The following is an 18220-nucleotide window of genomic DNA, read 5'->3' as shown; positions in this document are numbered from 1 at the left end:
ATTGAAAATTGGGTCGCCACGTCAAAATCCAAGATGGCCGCCACCATATATATGTCTGAACCTTGTGAACGGAATATCTTGAAAAATAAGTGAAGTACCAACTTCTAATCTGGTATGTGGGTGTATCTAGCCATAAGGAAGAACGCTATTGAAAATTGGGTCGCCACGTCAAAATCCAAGATGGCCACTGTCATGTATGTCTGAACCTTGTGAGCGGAGTATCTTGAAAAATAAGCGAAGTACCAACTTCTAATCTGGTGTGTGGGTGTATCTAGGCATAAGGAGGAACGCTATTGAAAATTGGGTCGCCATGTCAAAATCCAAGATGGCCGCCTCCATGTATGTCTGAACCTTGTGAGTGAAATATCATCACAGCATGTTTTCTGCGTCTTCCACGTTGTCAACTCACATCACTTCCCCGACGGGGAACCTAGGCGTAACGCTTGTTATTTTTACATTCAGCTGTGAACCTCTTCATATTTGGCACAGAGCTGGTGACATCAGGCAACAAGGTCACTGCCATTTTCTGTGTAGTGTCTTAATCGGAGAAATTCTGTATTTGAAAACGTGTTTTTGCTCTTGTCTAGCATCCGTCCAGAAGTGGCAGGAGATGTTCTCGATAAGACCGTGTCATCGGCAGCAGATGTCATCGAGGGTTCGTGCATACGCGGCTACGTGCAACGGGTTTCTTCGAGTAACGTCTTTGTCACGTGAGCATTTCTTGTTCGGTCGAAACATTACACTCTACTGTCTGATGTTTCATTTATTTGGTTTCTTCTGCATTCAAATGCAGAGGAATACCTAGTTATTATTCCTAGAGTTTTTCTTTTTAGGTTTCCTCTACATTGTAAATGTAATACCTATTGTAATGCATTGTAATACCTTTTGTTTTTCCTAGAGTTTATTATTATTCTTCCGCCTGATTTTTCACTTCCGAAAACTTTAAAACCAATGTTCTCAGCAACTGTTGGTCCGATTGCCACAAATGTTTCACCAAGTGATTGGCTAGACATGTATAATTTTTTACTGCTAATTACGACGTCACAGGTCACGTGGTATTGGCGCCATCTTGTAAAACACCTTCAACTTTGTCCCTCTATAATCTCCGAAACGGCTCAATGGAAAAGATGGAGTCATGGCTCATTTTCAAGAATTCTGCAATGGGATAAAAAAACATGTGTATTTAAGGTATTAAAAGTGGTAACGTTGCGAAGTTACAATTCGACAAATAGAACCCTTGATGCCACGAATATGATATTTTTTTTACACGACCTGAGTGAAAAAATTCAGAATGCAAAAAAATCGACGTCATACACATGGTTCGGCCGCCATATTGTTTTTTTTCGTGTAAAACACAAAAAACCATTTTCTCCGCAATGGCTGAGCAGATCAAGCCCAAACTTTGCATGCAGAATCGCATGCCCATGACGAACAAAAAGTTCCCGTATGACGACATCGTACGTCGCATCGTTTAGGCGTCATGACGTTTTCAGCATAAACTTTAAATCTTATCTCCTTCCTAATTTTTGATGATATTGAGTGGAATCTTTACACAAACGTTCCTCATGTGGAGAAGTTAAAACGTTACTGGGGAAGTTTTGATAAGTCACATAGTTTGGCCGCGATGAATAATTGAATGAAGATCTTAAAAGGCTTCTATCTCTTGAACCGCTGCATTGATCAACTTGAAATTTTATTGTGATCTAGCTCTCATCAAGGGGAATAAGTCTTTACAATTTCAATATGATTGGTTGTACGGTCTGGAAGCTGGAAGTCGTTATTGTTGAAAGAAGAAGAAACTCAATACTTTTTCTTCACAGGCCATCCAAATGATTGTGGCACTGCTATTTTTCGGATTTCCTTTAAAACTCATTTTCTCTGCAATAGTTGGACCGATTGACAGGAACTTTTCACCATAGGAACGCCTCGGCCTGTAGAATATGTTAATGGTAAGCATGACAACACAGGTCACATGGTACGGGCGCCATCGTGGAAAGTCCGAAAAAAATTGCACCTGCATATCTCCAAAAGCGCTGCACAGAAAAAAATGACATGTCTCATTGTAAAGAACTCTCCATGCAGAATAACATATGCGAATGATGATGTCATAGGTGCCTCCATTATGACGCCATCATTCGACAAGTAAATAAACTTCATCTGAACAGGATGAAATTTCTTGAGCATCATCTCGATATATACAGTCACGTGAAAAAGTAAGTACACCCCTAAGTACAAAGCTTTTGAAAATTAGGTCGCCACGTCAAAATCCAAGATGGCCACCTTGCGTCTTCCACTTTGTCAACTCACATCACTTCACCTACGGGGGACCTAGGCGTAACGCTTGTTTTATTAAAAGGTCGGATTCTTGTAACATTATTTTCCAAAACATTTTTGAAGCATCAGTGTCACTTGGTTTCTCCTTTGCGCATTCTTGGCAGTCTTTCATGGACACTCAAAGGCCGACTGTCGTACCAGAATCTCAGCCAATATTCCATAAATGAGGCAGCCATCTTGAAGAAGCACGTACCTTTGGGTCGTCTCGTCACTGTCAAAGTGACCAGGTGGGTTTGACTGGAGCCCTTGAATGAGGGATGCTGATTCATTTCTATCCTCACTAGTGACACACAGAGATAATGATGATGATGTATGGGGTTTTATTTTTTTATTTTTTCATTGATTATTACATTGTATAGACTAGCGGGCACTCCCATCTCGGAACATTCTCGGCCCACCTTCGGTGGTCAGTGTGCTGCGGCACATTCTTGGAAGTGTACTTTATACTTTTTATTATTGAAACAAGTTTTATTGATCACAACATATACTCCATATCATGATTTTGTGGTTCTATATATCTCTATATATAAATTTGTGTTGTCGCGTCCACAGCTAGTTACCACCAGCCTTGGACAGATAAGCTGAACCAGCTTTAACTCCCGAGGCAATCTCCCAATCTGGCGGTTATGACGCGCCGCGTGGGATGGAAGAACCACGAAGGCTTATTCTCACAAAACACATGGGTTTATTCTGAAACCCAACTAAGAACACACCAACAAAAAATGCAACAATAATGATGTATAATAAAATGAGGCACGGAATGAAAATAAAGAAAATAAGGCTGAGGTAAAATGCTACGTGAGGATCCTCCAATCAGATACAAAACATGCACACAGGGTAAAGTAATAAAATGAAAATCCCACTCTGGCACTTAGCTGGCCCCAATATGGATCATGTGGTAAGGTCGGCGGCTGTCGAAGCCCGCAGTCACCAGGCGGGAAACCTGGCAAAATGGCAGCAACGTTGCACGTTGAAAGCTCCCGGTATCGAGGCGAGCACGCAGACAGCCCTTTTTCTCCCTGGTCTCTCAAAGCTTCCATTCCTCTGCGTGGGGAAGGACAGCGTGGCCTTCAGCTCCCCAAAGAGCGCAGCAGCCACAGCCTCCTCACGATCGCCACAGGCAAAGCAAAATCTCCACGCTCTCCTCAGAAACAAAATGTCCACGAAGCTTCTCCTTCGGCAGCCTTCTCTTCTGCTCGTGCTCCGCCCACCTCCACGGGCCTTGTCGTTAGGGGGGGGGGGGGGGGGCGAGTGGCGTGTCCTGCCGATCCTGCCCCTACCCATCGGAACATTGTAGCTCCGCCTCTCCTAGGCGGGCCCTTTCCCTTATGTGTCCATTGGAGCGTGAATAATGGCTGGCTGACGTTAGGCTTGGCCGGCAGTTGTTATAAATGTTAGGGATGGCCACAGAGGGTATCACAAACGGGGGAAATTAACCTTAAGCCCTACTACTAATTAGCACGGCATCATCCCTTGTATGATATTTAAACACAACCTTAAGCTACATTTTCCCTACACGTCACACGGTCCATACTATTTCTTATTCAATACTACCTTTCCTACGGTATTTTCTTACCTACCCCCATGAGTGTAACAGTATTTTCTGTCTGTCTGTGTTTCCATTGATAGAATCGGCCCCACCAGAAGTAACCCCATCAACCATCATATTGCATGCCGTTGAAATCCTCTTGGCAAAGGGAGATGCAGATGGATGATTTTTCATACCTTCAGGGTAGGGGGTTCAGGGTGTGGGGAAGACCCCACTTCTCTCTATGTAAATGTGTATCTAATGGCACCACCCAATGCTGGCCAGTATATAGAAGACTAGCAGAAGTACCCGGCATTGCCGGGCGGGGGAGGGGAGGGGGAAGGGGAGGGGAACGGGGGGGAGGGGAGGAGGGGGGGGGGAGGGGAGAAGAGGGGGGGAGGGGAGAAGAGGGGGGGGAGAGAAGAGGGGGGAGGGGAGGAGAAGGGGGGAGGGTGATGGGGGAGTGGAGGGGGACGGGGGGAGGGGGAAGAGGCGGGGAAGGGAATGGGGGGAGGGGAGGGGAGGAGAGGGGGGAGGGGAGGAGAGGGGGGGGAAGTACCCGGCATTGCCGGGCGGGGGAGGGGAGCGGAGGGGGGAGAGGAGGGGAGGGGAATGGGGGGGAGGGGAGGAAAGGGGGAGGGGGGGGAAGTACCCGGCATTCCGTGTATAAACGTGAGGGAGAAGAGGGGGGAGAGGGGAGGAGAGGGGGGGGAGGGATGGGAGAGGAGAGGGGGGGGAGGGATGGGAGAGGAGAGGGGGGGGGAGGGATGGGAGAGGAGAGGGGTGGGAGGGGTGAGGGGTTGGGGGGGAGGGGGGGAGGGCGCGCGAATCGTCGAATCAGCGCGCTGCTCTGCCCGGCATTCCGTGTATAAACGTGAGGGAGGGGGAGGAGGGGAGGGGGGGAGGGATGGGAGAGGAGTGGGAGGGGGAGGGGGCAAATGCCGGTCCCACTCCCCACCGATTCAGATTCCATGTATAATATTCCTCGCTGAAAAAATATATGGATCTAAAGATGAAAGAAAAAAAAACCTATGTGGTGTGAATGGCAATGTTCCTCGCTGAAATGTGGTGAGGGGTTGGGGGGGAGGGGGGAGGGTGCGCGAATCGTCGAATCGGCGCGCTGCTCTGCCCGGCATTCCGTGTATAAACATGAGGGAGAAGAGGGGGGAGGAGAGGAGAGGGGGGGAGGGGGAGGAGAGGGGGGGGAGGAGAGGGGTGGGAGGTATAGGGGGAGGGGGCAAATGCCGGTCCCACTTCCCACCGATTCAGATTCCGTGTATAATATTCCTCGCTGAAAAAAAATATGGATCGAAAGATGAAAGAAAAAAAAACCTATGTGGTGTGAATGGCAATGTTCCTCGCTGAAATGTGAAAAAACGCAATCACGCGGCAAGGAACATCACGTGATCGCTCTGAGCGATCGATTGCAACTCTGAGTCGTGTCGTGGGCGTGGCCAACGTGGCCTCATGCCCCCAGGTGATTGGCTAACTCGAGCTCGATAGAGCCATAATGCGCTACGTTATGGCAAAAAATATGGATCTAAAGATGAAAGAAAAAAAAACCTATGTGGTGTGAATGGCAATGTTCCTCGCTGAAATGTGAAAATACGCAATCGCTTTTCGCTCTGAAATACGTGCGAACGCATAACTGAGTTAATGGCGGCAAGGAACATCACGTGATCGCTCTGAACGAATCAGCGCGCTGCTCTGCCATTCTGGTCATAATATTCCTCGCTGAAATGCGCTGAGGTAGAAATATGGTACAGAAATGTTATGAAATAAATTTTTAGGTCGGCCATGTTCTTCCCAGGCTCAATGGCCATGTTTGTGCCAAATATCAAGTACGTGAGCCTCTCCGTTTAGGAGTCTATCGGTAACATTACACACACACACACACACACACACACACACACACACACACACACACACACACACACACATACACTGTTTTATATATATAGATTGTATTTAAATTTTATTAATCGTTGCATTATTATTTTAGTACTAGCAGAAGTACCTGGCATTGCCGGGTGGGGGAGGGGAGGGGAACGGGGGGGAGGGGAGGAGGTGGGGGAGGGGAGAAGAGGGGGGAGGGGAGAAGAAGGGGGGGGAGAGAAGAGGGGAGAAGAGGGGGGGAGGGGAGAAGAGGGGGGCGGGAGAGAAGAGGGGGAGGGGAAGGGGAGGGGGGAGGGGGAAGAGGCGGGGAGGGGAACGGGGGGAGGGGAGGGGAACGGGGGGAGTGGAACGGGGGGAGGGGAGGAGAGGGGGGGGAGGGGAGGAGAGGAGAGGGGGGGAGGGGAGAAGAGGGGGGGGGAAGTACCCGGCATTGCCGGGCGGGGGAGGGGAGCAGAGGGGGCAGAGGAGGGGAATGGAATGGGAGGGAGGGGAGGGGAGAAGAGGGGGGGGAAGTACCCGGCATTCCGTGTATAAATGTGAGGGAGAAGAGGGGGGGGGGAGGAGAGGGGGGAGGGATGGGAAAGGAGAGGGGGGGAGGGGGAGGGGGGAGGTGGGAGGGCGCGTGAATCGTCGAATCAGCACGCTGCTCTGCCCGGCATTCCGTGTATAAACGTGAGGGGGGGAGGGGAGGAGAGGGGGAGGAGACTGGGTAGGGGAGGGGAGGGGGGGAGAGGGATGGGAGAGGAGTGGGAGGGGGAGGGGGCAAATGCCGGTCCCACTCCCCACCGATTCAGATTCCGTGTATAATATTCCTCGCTGAAAACAAATATGGATCTAAAGATGAAAGAAAAAAAAACCTGTGTGGTGTGAATGGCAATGTTCCTCGCTGAAATGTGAAGAGTGAGGGGGAGGGGAGGGGGAAGGGGGAGGACGCGCGAATCGTCGAATCGGCGCGCTGCTCTGCCCGGCATTCCGTGTATAAACATGAGGGAGAAGAGGGGGGAGGGGGTGGAGGAGAGGGGGGAGGGGGAGGAGAGGGGTGAGGGGGAGGGATGGGAGAGGAGAGGGGTGGGAGGGGTGGGAGGGGTAGGGGGAGGGGGCAAATGCCGGTCCCACTCCCCACCGATTCAGATTCCGTGTATAATATTCCTTGCTGAAAAAAAATATGGATCTAAAGATGAAAGAAAAAAAAACCTATGTGGTGTGAATGGCAATGTTCCTCGCTGAAATGTGAAAACAGGCAATCGCTCTTCGCTCTGAAATACGTGCGAACGCGTAACTGAGTTAATGGCGGCAAGGAACATCACGTGATCGCTCTGAACGAATCAGCGCGCTGCTCTGCCATTCCGGTCATAATATTCCTCGCTGAAATGCGCTGAGGTAAAAATATGGTAAAAAAATATTATGAAATAAATTTTTAGGTCGGCCATGTTCTTCCCAGGCTCAATGGCCATGTTTGTGCCAAATATCAAGTACGTGAGCCTCTCCCTTTAAGAGTCTATCGGTAACATTACACACACACACACACACACACACACACAAACTGTGTTTTATATATATAGATTGCCTGTAAAATTATATATGATTAATTAATTCGATTTATAGTTAGGTCCAGAACCTCGATTCCGTGACCATTTTCTGGCTAGTAAGGTTTGACGATTGATTTGACTTCTATGGACCTTATATAAAAAAATTAGCACCCATGTCCCTCCCAAAAATCCCAGCATTTTCCCCTAAAGGCCCTAATCCAAGATGGAAAGGTCCGACAGCAGTTTGCGGATGATAATGCTTAGTGGAGAGCGCTTGGAAAATGACCAAGAGCAGTTTGTGGATGAGAACGCTTTGAACATGTGTTACGTGCTCCTCCCCAAACCCCGGTCACGGTGTACTTCCGGGCCCCGAGAGGAGTCACGGCAGAAATATGTGTTATTCTGTGTGTCAAAGATCAATGGTGAAACCACACCAATTGTTACCAACAAACAAGTATTGTATTAAGGTCACACAAGAATAACAGTACAATAACAATATTAATCATTTATACAACCAATATATCATTCCTATGATGGTACCATCAGTTTCGTACAACATAACTCACTGTGCTCTAAGTGAGCGAAAATAACATTCCCAATGTCTCTATCCCGGCATCAAGCCAAAGTCGATCCACGCTTCAGTGATTGTCAGAACGATGTCGTATCGAGACCAGAATCCCATTCGGTTGACAGTCACACTGCCAAAGATAGGCAAAGGTACCCTCAAGAGGCAACTGGGAAAACACACCTTCGGGTATGGACGTTCAATGGCTCCCAATCGACGAACCACAAATTCCCACTCAAAATCCACGTTACACACACACACCAGGTTACGTCTGGATGCGGTGAAATGGTTGAAGCGAGGGGAAAAACCTGGAGCGATGCGAAATCAGGCGCGAGGTAAAATGGCCAACGGTCCGTTCTCGAGACGTAACGGCATTCCAATGATTCTCTTCGGAATCAACCGCAAAACCTGTCACGCAGGTTTATCTGTCACAGCGATAACAACTCTGTCGCAGGAATCCCTTTCCCAGGAAACCCCAAAGTTCACTCGTGACCCTCGTTCGCCAGCGTTTGCTCCAAACCTCCAAGCAGCCCGGCTCCTTCTCCGACCTCACTTGCTCCGCCTCTTTTCCTCTTCCTCTTCTTCCTCCTCCTCTTCTTCCTCTTCTTTGTCCGGTTCCCGATTCGGTTTCCGGTTTCTTTTAAAACACTAACTTTTTTTACCTTTTGAAAACAGTAATCTCCAATTCACTTAAACAATAACAATAATAGTACATGGAACCAAAAATGTTTACTGTGGATGAGAACCACAACAACGGAAGTGACGAATCCGTAACACATGAGAGTGGAGAGTGCTTTTTTGTCAAGGTCGCTACGGGCAAAGTGCTTTTGAAAAGTCCAAGGGCACTTGGTGTCAAACAGGCCGAATGGAGAGCTCTTTGTGTCAAACAGGGCGAGTGGAGAGCTCTTTGTGTCAAACAGGGCGAGTGGAGAGCGCTTTGTGTCAAAAAGGACGAGTGGAGAGCACTTTGTGTCAAACAGGGCGAGTGGAGAGCTCTTTGTGTCAAACAGGACGAGTGGAGAGCGATTTGTGTCAAACAGTACGAGTGGAGAGCACTGTGTGTCAAACAGGACGAGTGGAGAGCACTTTGTGTCAAACAGGGCGAGTGGAGAGCTCTTTGTGTCAAACAGGACGAGTGGAGAGCGCTTTGTGTCAAACAGGACGAGTGGAGAGCGCTTTGTGTCAAACAGGATGATTGGAGAGCACTTTGTGCCAAACGGGACGAGGGGAGGGCGCTTCGTGCCAAACGGGACGAGGGGAGGGCGCTTCGTGCCAAACGGGATGAGGGGAAGGCGCTTCGTGCCAAACGGGACGAGGGGAGGGCGCTTCGTGCCAAACGGGACGAGGGGAGGGCGCTTCGTGCCAAACGGGACGAGGGGAGGGCGCTTCGTGCCAAACGGGACGAGGGGAGGGCGCTTCGTGCCAAACGGGACGAGGGGAGGGCGCTTCGTGCCAAACGGGACGAGGGGAGGGCGCTTCGTGCCAAACGGGACGAGGGGAGGGCGCTTCGTGCCAAACGGGACGAGGGGAGGGCGCTTCGTGCCAAACGGGACGAGGGGAGGGCGCTTCGTGCCAAACGGGACGAGGGGAGGGCGCTTCGTGCCAAACGGGACGAGGGGAGGGCGCTTCGTGCCAAACGGGACGAGGGGAGGGCGCTTCGTGCCAAACGGGACGAGGGGAGGGCGCTTCGTGCCAAACGGGACGAGGGGAGGGCGCTTCGTGCCAAACGGGACGAGGGGAGGGCGCTTCGTGCCAAACGGGACGAGGGGAGGGCGCTTCGTGCCAAACGGGACGAGGGGAGGGCGCTTCGTGCCAAACGGGACGAAGGGAGGGCGCTTCGTGCCAAACGGGACGAGGGCAAAGCGCTTCGTGCCAAACGGGACGAGGGCAAAGCGCTTCGTGCCAAACGGGACGAGGGGAGAGCGTTTCGTGCCAAACGGGACGAGGGGAGAGCGTTTCGTGCCAAACGGGATGAGGGGAGAGCTCTTCGTGCCAAACGGGATGAGGGGAGAGCGCTTTGTGCCAAACGGGACGAGGGCAAAGCGCTTCGTGCCAAACGGGACGAGGGGAGGGCGCTTCGTGCCAAACGGGACGAGGTCAAAGCGCTTCGTGCCAAACGGGACGAGGGGAGGGCGCTTCGTGCCAAACGGGACGAGGGCAAAGCGCTTCGTGCCAAACGGGACGAGGGGAGGGCGCTTCGTGCCAAACGGGACGAGGGCAAAGCGCTTCGTGCCAAACGGGACGAGGGGAGGGCGCTTCGTGCCAAACGGGACGAGGGGAGGGCGTTTCGTGCCAAACGGGACGAGGGGAGGGCGTTTCGTGCCAAACGGGACGAGGGGAGAGCGCTTCGTGCCAAACGGGACGAGGGGAGAGCGCTTCGTGCCAAACGGGACGAGGGGAGAGCGCTTCGTGCCAAACGGGACGAGGGGAGAGCGCTTCGTGCCAAACGGGACGAGGGGAGAGCGCTTCGTGCCAAACGGGACGAGGGGAGAGCGCTTCGTGCCAAACGGGACGTGGGGAGAGCGCTTCGTGCCAAACGTGACGAGGGGAGAGCGCTTCGTGCCAAACGTGACGAGGGGAGAGCGCTTCGTGCCAAACGTGACGAGGGGAGAGCGCTTCGTGCCAAACGTGACGAGGGGAGAGCGCTTCGTGCCAAACGTGACGAGGGGAGAGCGCTTCGTGCCAAACGTGACGAGGGGAGAGCGCTTCGTGCCAAACGTGACGAGGGGAGAGCGCTTCGTGCCAAACGTGACGAGGGGAGAGCGCTTCGTGCCAAACGTGACGAGGGGAGAGCGCTTCGTGCCAAACGTGACGAGGGGAGAGCGCTTCGTGCCAAACGTGACGAGGGGAGAGCGCTTCGTGCCAAACGTGACGAGGGGAGAGCGCTTCGTGCCAAACGTGACGAGGGGAGAGCGCTTCGTGCCAAACGTGACGAGGGGAGAGCGCTTCGTGCCAAACGTGACGAGGGGAGAGCGCTTCGTGCCAAACGTGACGAGGGGAAAGCGCTTGAAACTGAGACTTGCTTACTTCGAACAGTGTTAAGCTGTGCTTGAAGCTGTTGACTCTCAGAAACTTGTCTTCTGATTCTGTTGTGGCTTTGGGTCTGCCAGACCTCTTCCTGTCAAGAGTTTCCTCCAGTTTCCAATATACTACTTCCTGCAGTGCAATATTGTCCAAATAATGCTTCAGAGGGTGTAATAAGTTAATAACAGTCTGTTCCAATACTGCTTTTATACAGACAGGGGGTTTGTAATCAAGTAATCAGCCGAGGTTGGGACACCTGTGGGAATTGTTTGCATCAACTTTCAAGGCTTAATTTACTTACATTGCTAGAGAACAGCTGTAAGTTGTTAACCCATTACTTGTTCCCTGAAGAAGGCCTTTTTTTACAATATAACTGTGCAATTTACATTATGTTCCCGTTTTTGCTAACCTAAAAAAATTTTTTAACCTCGTGCAGTTTACTGCTTGCCTTTGTACCATTTCAGGTTCTTCACTGGACATTAAACTGTGTAAATTTCAATATAAACTGGAAAAATTGAGGTGTTCTAAAACTTTTTACCGGTAGTGTAGACTTTAGGGATTAATAAATATTGTATATCAAATCACCTTCTGCCTCGTGTCGGATGTTAGTTTCACCTGAATTGTCCTGACAGACGGGACATGTTGTTGTTCGAAAATCTTTTCTATCATGCTCACCTAGGGGTGCACCTGGTGCACTCGCATTGGTACCTCAAGGGTCGATGTAAAAATAAATAAATAATGTTGACAAATTTTAGGTTGTAAATGAATTTTTATCATCATAAGTCGATATAACCATAAGTTGTCCCGTTATCCGTTGTTTCTGTATATAAATGTTGATTCATTAACTTTTCCAATTTAAGTACCGAAACTTTGGTATGTTTCACTCTAAAAATGTTTGTTTTATTAAAAAAGAAAGTTTTAAAATTTTATTTTAATTCTTTTTATTTAAAAATTTTAAGGTGAATGTTGACATGCACGAAAGCACGCCGATTATAATACCCCTCCGCCCCCTTGACACTAACAGGTTTTTTTATATAAACTGTTGCGGAACGAAGGTACGCCTTGGGTGGATTGAGGTGCCGGAGCGGCGCTCCAGGTGCACTGCACCCCTGAACATAGTCACCTGTCTGTCTGCGAACATTCTCTGGTGGACATAGTAGATCACACGGTCTTTCAGAGTAGGCCTTTGTTTGCCATTACCCTGGCCAAACTAATCCAAATTCCATCCCTGCCTACTGTGAACTGCAATGGCAAACCACACAGCATATCCCTTACCAACCACACAGCATATCCCTTACCAACCACACAGCATATCCCTTACCAACCACACAGCATATCCCTTACCAATCACACAGCATATCCCTTACCAACCACACAGCACATCCCTTACCAACCACACAGCATATCCCTTACCAACCACACAGCATATCCCTTACCAACCACACAGCATATCCCTTACCAATCACACAGCACATCCCTTACCAACCACACAGCATATCCCTTACCAACCACACAGCACATCCCTTACCAACTACACAGCATATCCCTTACCAACCACACAGCATATCCCTTACCAACCACACAGCACATCCCTTACCAACCACACAGCATATCCCTTACCAACCACACAGCACATCCCTTACCAACCACACAGCATATCCCTTACCAACCACACAGCATATCCCTTACCAACCACACAGCATATCCCTTACCAACCACACAGCATATCCCTTACCAACCACACAGCATATCCCTTACCAATCACACAGCATATCCCTTACCAACCACACAGCACATCCCTTACCAACCACACAGCATATCCCTTACCAACCACACAGCATATCCCTTACCAACCACACAGCATATCCCTTACCAACCACACAGCATATCCCTTATCAATCACACAGCATATCCCTTACCAACCACACAGCATATCCCTTACCAACCACACAGCATATCCCTTACCAACCACACAGCATATCCCTTACCAACCACACAGCATATCCCTTACCAACCACACAGCATATCCCTTACCAATCACACAGCATATCCCTTACCAATCACACAGCATATCCCTTACCAATCACACAGCATATCCCTTACCAATCACACAGCATATCCTTTACCAATCACACAGCATATCCCTTACCAACCACACAGCACATCCCTTACCAACCACACAGCATATCCCTTACCAACCACACAGCATATCCCTTACCAATCACACAGCATATCCCTTACCAACCACACAGCATATCCCTTACCAACCACACAGCATATCCCTTACCAATCACACAGCATATCCCTTACCAATCACACAGCATATCCCTTACCAATCACACAGCATATCCCTTACCAACCACACAGCACATCCCTTACCAACCACACAGCACATCCCTTACCAACCACACAGCATATCCCTTACCAATCACACAGCATATCCCTTACCAATCACACAGCATATCCCTTACCAATCACACAGCATATCCCTTACCAACCGCACAGCACATCCCTTACCAATCACACAGCACATCCCTTACCAATCACACAGCACATCCCTTACCACAAGACTGCTTTGGCATCATCGATGCTCTGGAACGATCATCGACTCGTCATAGGGAATGCTTTTGCTTTGCATCATCGTGAATGTTAGAGTATTTGCTTCTTTGATGGCTTCTACCGAGTTGCACCTCACACATGTATGTTATTTGAACGTCATATGGTGCATGAAGTTTTTATTGATTTATGCATCTTGTTCCCATACTAAGTCTTATTTGGGAACTTGTACGTGCATTGCATGAAGGACAATGACAGAGTCATACTTCCTGTCCATATACACTATGCGGTGATGGTTTTGTTATGTTCTTGTCTTAGATGTGATGCACGTACAAGCTCATGTATGGACCTGAGACACCGGAGATAAATGTAGTCACATTATGACAAACACATTGTATAGAATTTGAAATTTGCGTCAATCGTAGCCTTCATGAGGCCTCCTCAAGCCAAGGCCCCTTTGTGATTGGTAGATTTTGACATTGTGTCCTTGCTCAACCGTGTGCAGTGTGAACGGTGAAACGGGGCTCGTGGAACTGTCTGCGTTGCCACAGGACACCGGGCAAGACGACTTGCTGCCAGAATCTCTTGGCTTGCCGCTCCGAGGGTCCACGGGAAATGGAGCGACAAAGGATGCCGACAAGGTGGTCCTTCAAAAGAGGAAGACGAGAGCCCCGGTCGAGGAAGACTCCCAGGTTGCTGGAACGATCGAGGACGTCGCTTCTACTGGAGCAATGGCCGTGGATGAGGTGACCGTGGAAGCGGTAACGGTGGCTCCCGATAGAAGAAAGAGAAAACCTGTCAAGGAGACTAAAGAGAAATCTGCGTTTGATAAAACGGTTCCTTTAAAGGTCACCACAGTCAGTGAGTCTGCAGATGTCAAAAAGGGCAAGAACACGAAGCAAAAACCCTCAGTTGAAAAAGTAGTACAAAAGGTGACGGCCGCAACGAACGGGTCGACCGAAGCGGACGTTTTGCCCAAACCTTTGGCTGATAAAAGTCCTGTGCTCAAGAAGAAGTCTTCTGCTAAAATACCCCAGAAACGCAAGTGTGACGAGATGCAGGTGGCAAGCAAGGTGAGGTGTTTCACCGACCTTATGAAGATCGGATGTGTGCATCATGCATGTTGTGAAGTCACGTGTGTGATTGCTTTATTGCATTGATAGTGTTTTTATTATTGAATGTGTTTTGATTTTGCACGCTCACCTCAACGCGAGCTCTAACTCGTGATATTTTGAGCTTGCCCTTGGCAACAAACAAACAACCTTTGTTGAGAGAGGGGTAAGGTGTAATTACAAGGTACGGTATTTGCAAAGTGTCTGTCCACAGGATGGTGCTCTTTACTTCCATTTGTCCGACCTTAGGGTGGACCTGCAAAAGAGGATTGGAACAAGATGAAGGATCAAGTAGTCAGCGGTGTGGACATGTATACTCAGGAGGGAAGTGATGACGGAGAAAGGAAAAATGAAAAAATTCAAAAGGTACGTGGTATGTTTGTCAGTAATGCTTGTTACCCTGAGCTCGCGGAGCGAAAACGGGGTAAACCGATCCGGTACGTATGTCGTACATGTCTCCATTTTTAAACTTCATTTTCTTGGCAACCCTTCGTCTGATTACCACGGAATTTACACCATATTATGTGTGTACTCATATATATTTTTTAATTCATAATTATGACGTCATACGTCACTTGGTTCGGACGCCATCTTCGAAAAAAAGTTACACCTCGAAATCTCCGAAACGGCTCCATGGAAAAAATTGAAACGGGTCTCATTGTCAAGTACTCCCCATGGGGAATAAGATATGTTAATGTTGATGTCATCGGTACCTTCATTATGACGTCATCATTCGACACGTACAACAACTCTCTGATTCTGCGACTGGACCTGACAGCATCAGCCCACGGGTCCTAAAATCCTGCTCTGCCGCTCTGTCTCACCCTCTCTCTGTACTTTTCACCCTCTCTTTTTTGCTCAAGGTCATCTGCCAGCATCTTGGAAATCAGCCAACATCACCGCTTTAGCTTTACACAAAAAGGTGCAAAAACAGATCCTTGCAACTACAGACCAATCAGCCTGCTCCGAATTATCAGCAAAGTCATGGAATCCATCATTGCTTCGGATATCAAATCCTTCCTGTTCTCCAATGGCTTGATCTCTGATCATCAATTTGGATTCAGACCAGGTCATTCTACTCTGGACATGCTGCTTCTGCTGTCTCAACAATGGATGGAGGTCCTCAATGCCAAACAGGAAATTAGAGCTGTTAACCTTGACATATCTCGTGCCTTCGATATGGTCTGGCACCCCGCTCTGCTCACCAAACTCTCCTCCTATGGTATCCATGGAAATCTCCATGCATGGCTTGCGGACTTCCTCTCTGGTCGTAGTCAACGTGTGGCCCTGAATGGGATTCTCTCATCTCCCCTGCCTGTTCTGGCTGGAGTTCCCCAAGGTAGTATTCTGGGCCCTGTGCTTTTTCTAGTCTTCATCAATGATCTCTCCGACTCCCTGGAAAATCCTCTGTATCTCTTCGCTGATGACTCCACGCTCTGCCGCTCCATTCCTCATTCCTCATCCCTCAGATCGGCAGTCTGCAGCCTCCTCACTCTCTGCAGACCTGGACAAAATCACAGACTGGGCAAACAAGTGGAACATGTCTTTCAATCCTGACAAATCTCACACTCTTACTATGTCTCTCCGAAAAGACCGACTGGACAACCCTCCCATCCACTTTCTCAACAGTCCTCTCCAATAATTTCTGTCACTGAAGCTTTTGGGTCTCACTATCTGCCATGATCTTTCCTGGGAAAACCACATTTCCAATCTGGCCTCCAAAGCAAGTCGCCGACTGGGCATCCTCCGTCGTGCGAAGTCCTTCCTTGGCACACCTGAGCTCCTCACCACATACAAGGCTTTCATCCGCAGCTCAATAGAATACTGCTCTCCCCTCTGGGCTGGTGCTCCTGCCTCACACCTAGCTCGGCTTCACGCTGTTGAAACCAAAGCTTTCAGAATCATTGGAATCTCCCGCGATGAAGCTAACTCCGAGGGCCTTTCACTCACTCACCGCAGGCAGGTCGGTGGTCTTTCTGTCTTCTGCCGACTCCTATCCGGCCTCGCTCCCTCAGCTCTATCTGTGCTTTGTCCCCCAAATATTCCTACAGGTCGCACTCTTATGGTGAAATTTCCAAAATCAAGACTTTCTGCTCACCTTCACTCCTTCATTCCTCTTTTCTCCCGCATCTGGAACAAACTCCCTCACTCTCTTCAATCCCACTTCTCCGTCCACGTCTTTAAAACAGCTGTTCACCACCATCTCTTATCTACCCCCTTCCAAAACCTTGATATTTTCTACCCCTGTTAATTCACCCCAGATCCACTTTTTTGAAATACCGACTTCTTTCCTGGAAGTTCTAGCAATGTCCATGTGGTTTTTACCTCTCCAACCACCCTCTCCCTCCCCTTCCTATGCCTCCTCCCCCCAAGCCCTCTCCCTCCCACAGATCTCCCAATGTCCCTGTTCTCTGTTGTTGTACTTGTGTGTTTCCCTCTCTCTCCACATCTTGTCTGCCTTTATTGTATGTTCTGTGTGTCCGTTTGTATTTTTTTGTGTGATTTTATCTTAGCTCTTACATGACCCTCGATCTTGTATACAAAGAAACCCAAAACACTGCATCCGATCAGTATGAATTTTTTTTCTTTGCAACTGTTAGTCCGATGGACACGAAATTTTCACCTTAGGAGTACCTCCTCCTGGAGAATATTTTAATGATAATTATGACGTCGTAGGTCACGTGGTATGGGTGCCATCTTGGAAGAACGTTGCACCTCCAGATCTCCAAAATCGCTCTATGGAAAAAATTGAAACGTGGCTCATTGTGAAGAACTCCATATGGGGAATAGGTGTTGTTAACGATGACGTAATTGGTGCCATAATCAGTTTGAAATTTCTTGAGCGTGATCCACAGGACAATTATATTGAGAATAAAAAATAATATGTCATCGGTCATGCAGCCTGGCAGCCATATTGGATCGAAGCAAAAATATTTGAAAACCTTCTTCTCTGAAACCACTTTTCTTTTTTTTTTCTTCTTTTTTTTTTTTACACTTAATCGATCAATGTGAAACTTTAACTAATTGATCAAGTACCCATGGGAAATATGGTTTGATAAAGATGACGTCATCAGTCACGTGGTCTGGCAGCCATATTAGATCGATGAAAAAAACCTCTGAAAAAACAGAAGAGTTGGCTCGCACCAAGTCCTTCTCAAGACCTTTGGTATCCATGGAAATCTCCACGCATGGCTGGCGGACTTCCTCTCTAGTCGTAGTCAACGTGTGGCCCTGAATGGGTTTCTCTCATCTCCTCTTCCTGTTCAGGCTGGAGTTCCCCAAGGCAGTGTTCTGGGCCCTGTGCTTTTTCTGGTCTTAATCAATGATCTCTCTGACTCTCTTGAAAATCCTCTCTATCTCTTTGCTGACGACTCTTCTCTCTGTCGCTCCATTCTTCATCCCTCAGATCGGCAGTCTGCAGCCTCCTCACTCTCTGCAGACCTTGACAAAATCACAGACTGGGCAAACAAGTGGAACATGTCTTTCAATCCTGACAAATCTCACACTCTTACGATGTCTCTCCGAAAAGACCGACTGGACAACCCTCCCATCCACTTTCTGAATAATCTTCTCCAAGAAGTTCTGTCACTCAAGCTTTTGGGTCTCACTATCTGCCATGATCTTTCCTGGAAAAACCACATTTCAAATCTGGCCTCCAAAGCCAGTCGCCGACTGG

General features: G+C 48.8%; 1 protein-coding gene across 5 annotated transcripts in view; it reads left to right on the top strand.

Annotated features, from left to right (window-relative positions):
• The window catches only part of PDCD11 (programmed cell death 11), a 698902-nt gene that overhangs the window by 639687 nt on the left and 40995 nt on the right, over positions 1-18220 (top strand). For all 5 annotated transcript variants that reach the window (XM_078773692.1, XM_078773689.1, XM_078773691.1 and 2 more), the window contains 4 exons: positions 588-710; positions 2439-2561; positions 13938-14505; positions 14794-14910. In XM_078773692.1, coding sequence (XP_078629818.1) covers positions 588-710; positions 2439-2561; positions 13938-14505; positions 14794-14910 — 931 coding nt within the window. The remainder of the gene's footprint in view (positions 1-587; positions 711-2438; positions 2562-13937; positions 14506-14793; positions 14911-18220) is intronic.

The sequence above is a fragment of the Myxine glutinosa genome, chromosome 3, assembly GCF_964187855.1.
Source record: "Myxine glutinosa chromosome 3, kmMyxGlut1.1, whole genome shotgun sequence".
NCBI classification, from domain to species: domain Eukaryota; kingdom Metazoa; phylum Chordata; class Myxini; order Myxiniformes; family Myxinidae; genus Myxine; species Myxine glutinosa.
This window is presented reverse-complemented; position numbering and strand designations above follow the sequence as displayed.